The 12,898-nt window shown below is 45.0% G+C and overlaps 1 protein-coding gene across 1 annotated transcript in view; it reads right to left on the reverse strand.

The window, feature by feature from the left end:
- The window catches only part of LOC135386231 (homeobox protein unplugged-like), a 52,730-nt gene that overhangs the window by 21,613 nt on the left and 18,219 nt on the right, over positions 1-12,898 (reverse strand). The window contains exons 2-3 of the mRNA XM_064616045.1: positions 10,480-10,787; positions 8,878-9,044 (exon numbers count right to left, since the gene is read on the reverse strand). Of these exons, the coding sequence (XP_064472115.1) occupies positions 8,878-9,044; positions 10,480-10,787 (475 nt within the window). The remainder of the gene's footprint in view (positions 1-8,877; positions 9,045-10,479; positions 10,788-12,898) is intronic.

A 12,898-nucleotide genomic window follows, 5' to 3' on the forward strand; every position in this document is an offset into this window, starting at 1 on the left:
GACGGTGGTAATCAAAGAGAACACAAGGAAACATACGATGAGAGCGCGAGATAAAGGCACGATATTTATGTCCGTCTGCGATTATAAAACATTTTGCCGCGTCGAGCTCATAAAAACAACTAGCGTATGGCTTGCTCACGCATCGAACACTTATAATAATTACGTGCTCCGTTCGCCATAATCTCCTCGTTCAGAGAGTTGGAAATGGAAAGCGAAGGCTCACAACTTGTGGTCCGAGACCAGTGCATTGAACATTTCAAGGGGCATCATGAGTTCTCGACCGGAAAATTATCCGCGAAATTTTTCGACTTGCTTACCATTTCTTTACGCCTTGCGACACAGTGTGCCCTCAATTTCTTTATGTCGGCAGCTCAGATATGTCATAGAAAGTAATTGTTCAGAGGCTGGAACATACAAACAGACAAACAGAACACAGGCTTCAAGTTGCCTGGTTACACGAACAGTTGAGGTGTGGTGGTCATCGAAAAAGCCCCGCATTGGTTACTGGACAGTGCGTGGTCCAAAGCGTGCTGTCTGGCTTTCCAGATGACTGTCATACTTCAACAGCTCATATACACCGTGCTGCGCGAGGAGCGCCGAACTGGTACGCTATGCGCTCAGGTTCCAGCACATCATACAGATGTTTCAAGTAAGCAGAGTCTCACGTTTTCATCAGCCAATGATAATTGTTTCACAGACAGTTTCACAGATGATGGGCATGTTGTAAATCCGGAAGGTGGTTGCTTATCGGGGTTTGACACTATAGTCAATGATTGCATAAGTCATACACTTGACCCCGCCGCCACACAAGAATCGCTCCGCGTGCGCGAATGTTGTGTGGCGCGGCCAAGTGGAGACTAGGGGGAGAGAGAGAGAGAGAGACAGCACTACATCGCGAAGCGGGGGCGTCGTGCAAAGGCTGGCAGCCAATCGCATGAGCCTTCTACGGATGAGTGGGCGGTTCCAATTGTAGGACTGGAGTTGTCACTGACTATAGTTTTACTCAAGAGGAGGATATTCCGATTACATGATGTGTGCGCCGTTGAGGGGTCAACAGGAAAAGAACGAGATATGCTGTCGCGAATTCCTACCGTAATGCCACCATACACGTACACCATGTATCTGGCATATAGCGACAAAGAACGAAGGACAGAGACGAACCGCTTGTCGTTACATGCCATCTATATCTATAGCTGGCATATAGCCGGCCCCAACCAACCCCATATATCTTACGCTATATTTCTTCCGACCGGAAATTGGCATCGTGCCAAATGCGTTTAGAGGACTATCATTCGTCGTAAATTTTTTTGTGGAACTCTTTTTGAACTCTTTGGAACTCATCATTTTCTTTTCTTTCGGTTTTGCTTTTTCTTTTTTTTTTTCTTTTTCATTGTTACTGTGGCGTTGACAAAATATCAGGCAGCACATCCCAAACACTCTAGCGATCACGTAGTGTCATGTGGTCCAATAAAGTCACCGGCGGACCACAAAAGCACCGCATGTGCATGAAAAAGCTGTAATAAATTTCCCACATTCAGTTCCATTTACGTTTTCCAGCAAGTTACGTTCAACAGCCATATGTACGGTCAACACTAATGAAACAGGTGCCCTCCCAAATCACGGCACAGACCGTGCCAAATTCCACCTCCTTCAGTCCAAAAGACTCTCCCCCTGCTGGTGGTGATGCAGAGCAATAAAACGAACGTCCTTCATCGCGAAGCAGGTGAATCGCTCTAGGGGGTGAGAGCCAGTAGAGCTTGCGCAGGGGCATGCCATCATGGGAAGAGCACGGACCTTGTAATTTGGCCTCCCATGCGCTTGTAGCAGCGCAGGCATTTAACACTTCTTTAGACAAGCTCGTTTTTCTTGACTCCCCTGTCGTCGATTTTCGAGGAGGATCGTGTTTGATCATCGCACGAGGCCGCCTGTTTGCTTTGGTGCCGCCGCCGAAGCCTGCCGTTACATTCATCTTGCAGGCCAATTATTCGGCCCTCATCATTGCAAGGCGACGACGAAGATACTACAGGCGGTCAGTTCACGGAACCCCCCCCCCCCACACACACACACACACGTGATGATTCGAGCAGCGCGTGCAATGTAAGTAATAGACAGAGGACATTGAGAGGAGGACATGTGATGGACTTATATGCTCTGGAATACTGGTCCCCTGGAACATCGACTGCGGATTCATTTGGCTAAGAGCGATCTTTCTCCAGAAGTCAAGCAAAAAAGCAGTCGGGCGTCTTGAATAGTGTCCGGAGTCCCGAATCGGAATTTGTATATGTGAATTCCTGGGTAGGATCGGGAGTTTGTACAGCTGTCCCCAGGTCGTATGCAACTGTACCCACTTGCGCCTTCACGCTATTGCAAATAACAGTGCTGTTTCCTACCTATTTATGCGTTTTGCTCTTTCCCTCTTCCTGTTCTTTCATATAGTCTACATACTAGTTTTCTGGAAAGGATGTGTCCTATATATTTGCGCTTTCAGTGTAACGTATTGATGAACATCTAAAGATGCAAAATAGAGAATGACGTACAATATTGTGCAACATTTTGTGTAGTGTCACAGATCGAAAGGACCCCGTGATTTCGTAAGAGCTTTAATTGTATTGACGCCTGTGCTCGGCTGTACAGGCTATATGTGGTAAATTGGCTTAGTAGCCAACGTGTTCGTCATATGTCGTGGAGGACGCAATTGGTTTGATTTCGGAACGCAACATATATTTTTGACGGAAGGGACGTCTGATAACAATGGTCGTTCGGACGCTATCTTTTCTCGTTTTTCACACATGCCACGAACCATGCTGTGAGGAAAGTCGAAGTTTATTAACCAGAAGATGAAAATATGCCGAGGTACCACGATTCCGGGATGCCGGGATCACAACCCTAGCCTTGAACATTGACTGCACATGGTCCCAGCGAATCTTACAGAAGTAACAGAGGAGAGCCGCATAGTCATGTTTGCAAGACTGTCATCACCAGGAACCTTACCGCACTTACCATTATTGTACAAGCGGTATAAACGTCCATTGCACATCGGAGCCTGAACTGAACTGAATTGAATTGAATTGAATTGTGAGAAAGGAAGAAACGGCAACTGGACATCCGGACACAGTAAAGCACACACTGCAAGAGCCTATAGTTTCGTACCCTTTGAAAAGATCTACATGTTTTTTTAAAGATACCGGGTTTTTAAAGGATCTGTGATTTTAATTACTAACCCAGCACTTAACACTGTCTTAGAAAACGACCAAATGTTACGTAGATAAAACTTACAGTAGTATTTGGCGCATTATGGCCTTAGTAGCTAATGCGCCGGGAAAACCCAAATCAAATAAAAAAATCAAAGCAAGAGAAACTCATATGCGAAAGTACCGCGCAGCTGTGAACATATACGGAGAACAACGTACTCTGGAAAGACTTTCATGGCCCGTACATTCAGCGTGTGATTGCATCGAATCTCTGGGTTGTCGGAGTCTGTCATCCACTAAACGATGATTAGAACCACAACGTCGTTTCATTTCTCGGGCTACCGAGATGTCTAAGTACTGTTCTACGACATACTGTTCTATCCTATACGCACTCTTGTTCGCACGTCATAGCAATGTGCATACGGGCAGTTATACATAGACACATTACACAGTGTATCTGCTTGAAGGCGATGACCGGTTCCTAAGCGTCTCGCATGAGAAGGAGATGCATCCGCATTCATATTTCATTTCCAGTTATTACAGGGTAGCCACTTTAGCAGCCGCCGTTTATCGTACTTGCCACCACCATCGCCCTCACAATTTTCTCAAGATTGATTGGAGCTGGCCGAGACGACCTCTTCTCTCGTGTTCCTCTGCTTACCAGTGGGGATCAGAAATTCAACATCGTGTTTAACTTCGAATGATCAGTGTCAGCTTAGACTGCGCGTTTTAATCTGGACAGAGACGTTTTAATCAGGGTGTCGAACCGAACCCGAACCCGAACCGAAAACCGTACCCGAACCGTTATTTTTGCCGGAACCGAACCCGAACCCGAACCGAAATTTTCATGACACTGCTGAACCCGAACCGGAGCAGAACCGTAAAAAATAATAGCGGTAACCGGTTCGGACATAAAAGAAGTCAGCATAAGAGTTCCTCTCTATCCACGAACGAAGACACATTGGTATCATCATCACGCACCTATATCATAAATTTCAGAAATGTTCACCTAGCAGTCAGACGACGACGTATAGTAAGTATACTTTCAGCGTCTTTTTAAGATGTTGAAGCGCAGTTGTCCTTGTGAGTGCCGCGGCTAGCGCCCCACGCACGCGGTGCGGCGTACTCTTCAGAGACCAGGTGCCACGCGGACGAATGAAACACGAATGGAGTAGGCCAGTTATATAGCTCTACAGGACGAATATGTGATCAAATAAGCGCCCAAGATTTCCCTTTACACGTGAGCAGCACAAATTAAACAAGTCAGAAACATGAGAAGTGGAGAAGGAGCGTACGCAGAACGGTGCCTGTTTGATTGGTCGTGCTTTGAAAAGTAAATGTGGTTCTGCTTATTGGTAGCGCAGTTGTGTCGTCGTGACACATTGCCGTTGTGTTGTGGATTAACAAGTACACTGCTGTAAGCTCGGACAGAGTAAGGCTTGCAGGCTTATTTTCGACATGCTTCAGTACGGTTTCAGGTCGATTCACGCTGCGAAGGCAGTGTGCCGGCAAGTACTGTCGTCTATGTTACGCTGTCCATCTTATTAGGCTTCCTTTAAGTGTATCTTGCTGGCACTGTGCGTGTGAAAAAAGATATTTTGGGAACAGAAAGTAGTAGGACTACACCGCTTCAACAGCGTGAACTCTAGTTGCAATAAGTGTTCATCCATTTCTCATTTCTTTCACTAAAGGGCTACCTCACCGCTAGAGACGTCAATGCAGACAACAGCAGTAAGCTATTAGCCACGCATTTCCTGATAAAAGCAGTTTTATGGAACATATACGATGCGAACATATATTATGCGAACCGGTTCGATTTCTGGCCTGGCCGAACCGGAACTGAACCGGAACGAAATCAAAACAACGCGAACCCGAACCCGAACTCGAACCGAACCCGTATTTTTTGCGGTTCGACACCCTGGTTTTAATGAAATCTTTTAAACGTATAGCGAGTGCCGATGCTCAATATCAGTCCAGACAAAGGTATAGACCTGTCTCTCTGGGCCAGGTGGCGCGAGTGAGCAGCGACGTCAGCGCCCCAAATTGTGCAACACGCGGTCGTTTAGCAGACGACGCGGCACTTTCAAATACACAGTCTCGAGTTGTTCGCACTTTTCAAGAAGCACCGCTTTTTCTGTGGATTTCCTACAGGTTTTGTAGCTTCCTTGGCACCATATACCGTTTGAAACACCATGCAAAACACGCTGATGAAACGACCTACTGTTGGGATCTGTGGCCCTTTGGGCCCGAAATGGCGCAGTGCAAACTTCACTGCGACAGCTCTATAGAAGTTATCTTGATAGCCAGTGAAATTTACTGTGGGTTGGGTCACGCAGCGTTTTTCATCCTTCAGGTATACTCTATGATCATCACGAGAGCAAGAACAACACCAGTGTTGCCACTTTAGCGGTTTTTGGCTTTGCTTAGCCCAACTTTCTTTCCTATATTCCAACATTCTTTCGTGTATAGGGATTAGAAACTTTTTATCGACTTCCCGCAGGTTATGGGGGGGATTTCTGGCGAAAATGGAGGGCAGGAACGCTGGTTTACGTTGAGTTTGCTCTACCTTGGAAGCTCATAGACGAAAGGAAACGAGTGAAATTTGACAATCTTCGTATAGACATAAAATTTGTGAAATGCTTGCTAGAACTGTTAACAATATTACTACGTGCTCGAGGTTGCAATACTGGCTGAGACTAATCGTTCTGTGCTTGTCCGTCACATAAGTGATGGCTCTCAGTTAAGGACCATTTCGAGTGAAACCAGCTTTCTTCCCGAATTGTAATCACGTACCTATAGTTGTATCACGTAGACTATTTAGTAGCAATCAGTACGCATATCTGATGTGAGAATTACTTAAGTGCAAATATCAACTGTGTAAAGCACATTTGATGTTACAAATCTGGTAATTCGCGTGGAAAATATGTTTGACGAATACACGCACCTATAACTGTGGGTCGTCGCTGGACACAAAAGACGAAAAAAGGAAGAGTTAATAGCTCCCGATTTAACCCCGAATTTGAGAAATGCATTTAACCCGACAAAATCAGACACGAGTTGACGCCGGTGGTGCTGATGGACCTGCTTCCACGCTCAGGCAACGCACGCGGGGGTGGGGGTGGGGGATTGTGCATCCTGGGCCGACTTCACAGGCTGAGGAAAACACAAGGAAAACTGAAAAGGCAGGATAACAGCGCACGTAGAACATCGGCGACCGTAAAGAAGACAGGACAGTTCGCTGTCTTCTTTGCTTCGTCCTGTCCTAGTTACTGTACTATGTGCGGAACCGACTACCCTTCTACCGCACTGTACCAGGAAAAAACACCCAGATATAGCACAGCCGGTGCCCGCATTCGAACCCGGCTCACGAGTTGGTAGCGGTGACGACGAGACCAGATTGCCGTTGCTGGCCTCACTTATTTTGCCAGCGTCCCGACTGTAGCTACAATGAGGTGAGACGATATGATAACAGATGTTGGAATGGTGACGGCCGAAAGTTAAGACGTAGGCCGGTCACGAGTTATACTGTGGCCTATACCACAATGTCGCCCAATGCATAACCAGAAAAAAGAAGTTAAGAGAAAGCCCTGCGCCTTGACAGCGCCTGAGTAGCAGTTATCTCACATGGCGAACTCAAATGTATCAGCTATCAGTAACACATTACTCCTGCTGATGTATAAAAATTTTCGATTGCGTAATTACGGTGCCATGTAAGTGATTTTAACCAGCATCGAAATTAACACAACCCTTCTGGCACGCACTGAAAATATGAAGAGGACAAAGAAAAAATGCGCAGTAGAAGACGTCGTTATCCAGGGTGACGAAAGTTGTCATTGATCAAAGTGCTAAGTGGATATCATAGATAGAATAGATATCACAGGTACTATAGTTGAAGACGATAATTTTGGCACCATTTCACATGCATTTTATATTTAGCGACTATTTACCCGAATTTGACTACTTTAGATGGATAAAAAGTGGCAACACTGAATAACACACATAGTCTCGACAACTTCATGTCATTGTGTTCATTCATTCAAACATTGTGTGTTCATTCAAACATTTAATCATTCAAATTCAAGTCATGCTGGGTAGCCAGGTCGACCCTGCCGCCGCTTGCGATCTCCTTTTTTCTTATTGTTATCACCATCAACATCGTTGAGAAAGTTACCTTCCGCTATTCTGATGCCCGCAACAAAGATATAACTTAATGGAACAATCTACATCTTGATATACTCTTCAGTTGGGGTACTTTCATTGAAAGTACCCGTAGTTGTCTCCAAATGGCCATCACCGAGCATGCCAAGCCCCAGTTTGTGTTCATGCCATCATCAACATCAAAACCACCAGCACATTATACCCCACGATTCACTCTAAAGACAACTTCACATAAAAAATCTGACCCACTGCGAACAAAAGATAGAACGCATTAACGACTCAATCCTTCTATCCTATAGCCAACAGGATTTTCCCACAAACACCCACTCGAGGATGGAAGCTCGATATCTCCATTCATCCGCACGAAATGAGACACACCAACAAGTATTCAATTGTTCGACCTAAACAAGGGAGGTTCTTACAGACTCCCACAGTAGCAACGCGGGCGAATTCAACCGATCGACGGCTATCTTCCCACGGTTCGGCCATAGATCTGTTCGACGGAACGCGGAGCGGTGCGACAAACAGGTCCCTTGTTCTGCTAAGTATTTCGCCTTTGCCCAAGCGTGGAATCACTAGGCGTGAATCTTGCCTCTGCTCTCTGCGTATGTTCACGTGATAACAATGTGTACGACTCCATCTCTGAGCATGTATTCGGTGTGTCTTTGTGCGGTCGTTACCCAGGACGCAGAAGTCACGCGAACGCCTGATGGTCCATTGTGTGGCGGTGGAAAAACGGCTTCTGTTACAGCGGAAGCCTCAGAGGGAAAAGTGACTTGCACCTTGTTGAGCATCAAGATAACTGTAGGGTGGTGACCGAAAGGTACAACTAGACTCGGGACTTTTATGGGCGTCTCGGGATGCGTCTATGGTTTCTGGAGATAAAGATCGCAAGGATATAGTCGTTCTGGTTTGTGTCGAGGATGTTGTTATCAAGCGGTACGAGTGTTTCGTCGTGAGCCTCTACGAGAAAACGATGTGGAAGCCACGGAGATAGACGCCGTAGGTGTGCTGGTAGGAACGCAGCGTCCGTTTTGGAAGGGGAAATTGAAGACAGCCGGCTACATTGTGACCTCCGATATATATATATATGCATCTTGGTTCCTGAGGATTCAGGACACCAACTTCCGCTGTGTAAAAAGTACGTCCAGCTGGCCTTATACTGCGGTATACAGAGTAAGGAGGCGCTACTTCTAAAATCTATAACGGGAGTTCAACATCTATATCTACATATACGACTGGTACGGCACATATTCATTATAACTTTACTATATAAATTCAGTATAGATGTTCATTTGGATTCATTCATCCAAACATACTGGTTAATATCACTTCTCACCCGTTTTAGAAACATTAACCTATTATTTTAAAGGTACGAGATAGAGGTAATGAAGTCTTGTTATTTGCTCTCATGACAGTTTTGTCTTCCAAGTACGCATATAAACATATAACTTCTGTACTATGGCACAGGTGGATACGGATGTGCCATTTCGTTGAGTGTCTGCGTAATCATGAAAGGTGTACATACGGTGCTTTGTCGAGCTGCTGATTTCGAATTGCCACTCGGTTGACATGAACTGGGATTGGAACGACGATCTTAGGCCCCGCCTGAGGTCCAGTTGTGGTGCGTCCCGATGCAAGGCCAGCTTTGACACGCTTCCACTTCGCCCTACGGTTTTGGAACCAGATTTTCACCTGTGCAAGAAGCGGATACAGTAAAACAAAATTGCGTTATCATGTCGTACACAGCCTTAGTTCATTCGTATATTCGTACTGCGTAGCCGCTCTGACATACTTGACGATCTCATACGCTTTTGAAACATACTGAGTGACGATAGACAGGGGAAGGATTAATTGTCAAATTGGCTCACTCATCGTCAAAACATGCAGGGTATAGTGGGGCAAGATGAGACATGTAAGTTCACATCCTCTTTCTCTATTCATTCATCCAGGTGTATGCCAAATATGGACACTCTTGGTTACCCAGTGTTGAACAGAAAAATTAATGCACCCGATGATATGCACGGGGCAAGACGCGACAATTCAATGTAATTTAAATTTAATGTAATTTAGAAACGGATAAGACATCTAATAGGTGGCTTGATGCTTGTTCCTCAGAGATTTATTGCCTGTTGCCTAGGATTTTCCAGCGAATGTTCCTGTTTCCAGGGTATTTTCAGCAAAGTAGAAGTGCACGCAAAAGCGAGCGACCAGCGACGCATCAGAATGGCGGTGCCTTGTTTGCAAAGGACGGTAGAGAAAAATAGCACCGGGTTCTGTGTGGTTTTATTGCACATCACGTGAGCGGTGGGCTCAGGGGAGTTGTGTAGGGTCCCACGAGCTTCACTTTGACTGCTTGGATTGCAAAAACTAATTTATATAGTTCATTACCATGGCGTGTCTCATCTTGCCCCACGCGGTGTCTCGTCTCGCCCCGGGAGTTGGGGCAAGATGAGACAATCTGCATTTTCGAATTTCTAATTCTGTGTTAATTTTAGACGGGCTAGGTCCGTTCTGCATTTGCAGGTCAGAAACTCTAGACCCCTGAGAATGTGTCTATGGCTTGTTTTTTTTCAAAAATACGAAAAATAAAAATTTCACGTTCAATTGCAAATTGCTGTCTCATCTTGCGCCACCTTACCCTATATATTGTTGTACATTCCTATCTGGAGGAGCGTTGCGGCTGCCTTCTTGTGTAAACTAACGATGACAATGAAAGATGAAACTCAGTGAAAAGGTTAGCCAGCTGCAGGACTCGAACCCACATCTTCTGGATTACCGGTCCAGGGCTCTACCAATTGAGCTATAAGCTAACACTCCTCCCCGGCGACTTCCAAGGGTGCGTCATCTGAACGGGCATATCGGCCACTCTCTCTCACTCATCCTCCTTTCACTCTTACATTTTTGCTCACTCATACACACATTCATACGACGGGATCGACGCAAGCGGCAACTGATGAACAAAGAGAGAACTGATGTTCTGAGGCTGGAACAACATAGAAAGGACAAATTGTATGTATTTGCTTTGTATGTATCTGTCCTTTCTATGTTGTTCCAGCCTCAGAACATCAGTTCTCTGATGTGTAACGATGACAGTTCGTCGTTAGCGGCGAAAGGCAAGCGAACGTACCTGGACTTCGCTGAGCTGCAGTGAATGTGCGATCTGTGACCGCTCACTGAGCGACAGGTACTTCTTGGAGTGGAACTCTTTCTCAAGTTCCAGGAGTTGTTCGCTCGTGAAGGCCGTTCTTCTTCTTCGACTGCCGCCCGGCGACACCTTGGCAGTGCTGCCCCGGCCACTGCCATTGGAAGGTACGTCACAGTCGAACTCTGTGCTCTTGAGATCCCCGGAAAGTTCACTGTCCGACAGACCACATGACGTTGTAGTCAACTCTAACGGCGATGGAGAAGGACTAGACGCCGGGGAAGAGTCGCCGCCTGCAAAGAGGGATCGTGAAACTCATTATTCTAGTTGTGGTATTAAATGAAACGAATATAGATATAAAGGCATATTCATGATTTGTTTGTGTATGTGTGTGTGTGAGTGTTTCATTGTATAACATACAGGAACAATTTCGCGATTACTTCACTTATCCAAGCACCACACCATCATTCGTCCAATGTCCGTCCAACACTGGCAGCCAACGTAAGTTACATTGGTCCAGTATTGGAAGTACAACTCGATCCGATATTGTGCCAATGAAACTGCCAATATTGGTCCAATGTTGCAAGCGCATGGTGAGGCAATGAAAAATATGAATGATCTAGCTATAGTAACTGCCGCACCAGTCTAGTTTTAATTGGTTTTAATATATTGCACAGCAACAGAAACGCATCACATTACAAATCATTACTTTTTCTTTCATTTCTTTCGTTATATTTTTTGTTTAGGTACTCAAACTTTGCCATTAGTGGCACGATAGTAAAATCCCGCTTGCTCTGGTCACCCATCACAGCTACCCGTCGCAGAAAACATGTGAGCGGCAACAGCCAGAATAATTGAAAACGTTCGTAAATTGTACACCCGACTAACACCCGGAGTAAAAGGGAGCGTAGCGCTCCTGTAACGGTGAGGAGCATACGTCTTAGCAACTTAAAATGGATCTGAAATTAATTCGAAGCGCCTAACGTACAACAGCGGTACCCCTATCAAGCATTGTGTATTTTTTTTTAACTGCCGCTTCCAATGTCGTTATCTGCTTCGCCGCCCATAAAACCGGTAATTTTTATGGGTGGCTTGAAGTGTGTTACTCGAATAATTTCAAGATTGGCAGGATATGGACCATACAAACAAGAAATGTTTGTTGCCAGAATATTTCGCGGTACCACAAGATAAATTTTATCACTATACTATTCTGGTTTTCTCCACGCAGTTTGCGAATATTAATGTACAGCCGTGCTCCTTCCAGGATTACCAATTGAGCGTCAATGAAGGTGCATTGGTTGAAGACTGGCTACATTGGCACTTTGGTTTGGTGGCAAATCGATGCAAATGAAGCGCCATAGTTCATTGAGCAATTCCAGAAAGTAATTATATGGGCGACATGACTTCAAACTTCAATAACAACTGTATTCTGGTCATTTTCTACCATGATGCACTTAATTTGATCAGTTTTGTACATTTGCGATTGCGCCAAGATAACACCAATAGAGCCAATAAACCGTCATTTATTGGTTCTTTAATGCCTTGATTGAGCCTCCTAAGGCCCAGTGAAGCCGGGATACTGCCAATATTGGACCTATATTGTGTCCTGCTTGGGTATTGGTAGAGCGTCAGAACATCTCGCTCGGACGCCTATATGTGAGCATGTTTATATAGCCTTAAAGTGCGTCGTGCGCACCCGCAATCAGACAGCATATGGGAAACTAAAGGTTACGTTTCACATAATCATAAATTCCTCTCAGTACCAAATGAATGGTACAACATCACTACTCTAATAGCTACACCAACGGCTTAATATTTCATTATATGTCAAAATCATTACAGTAACGAACATTCACATTGATTGTTATCAAGGGAATATTTATTATGAACGTAATACACAAGATGTACTCAACACACACTAATTCCATGGCAACACTAAAGGACTACATACGGCACGCAAAATCATAGGGACTATACACATTATGCTGCTATATAACTATGTGCACTATATACATAAAAAAATTCGTTAGACATAGAGTCTGTAGGCTACACCACATGTCCAAGTCTGAAAGTATGAACAGAAAAAAATTATACGATGTACACTATGTACAATCAAGGCAGGGCTACGTGGCCGTCCTCTGCACAAAGTGACGAATGTGATCCCCTAATAGGCTATCGAACCGACACATTTATTTAGGAATGCTATTGCACGAGACCCGAATTTAACGTGCTGTCTATTTCGCGTCCCAGTTTTTCGGAGGTGGTTATGCGAAAGGGTTGGCTCTTTCGTAACTTTACGTAACTTTCGTAGCTCGATACGTCGACGGGTGTGAAAGATGAAATGTAACGAGACAGTCGTTCTGTCGCACGCATACTAAAAGATAAAATGGTTTCCACAATCTCT

This window comes from Ornithodoros turicata, chromosome 2, assembly GCF_037126465.1.
Source record: "Ornithodoros turicata isolate Travis chromosome 2, ASM3712646v1, whole genome shotgun sequence".
In the NCBI taxonomy this organism is placed as follows: Eukaryota; Metazoa; Arthropoda; class Arachnida; order Ixodida; family Argasidae; genus Ornithodoros; species Ornithodoros turicata.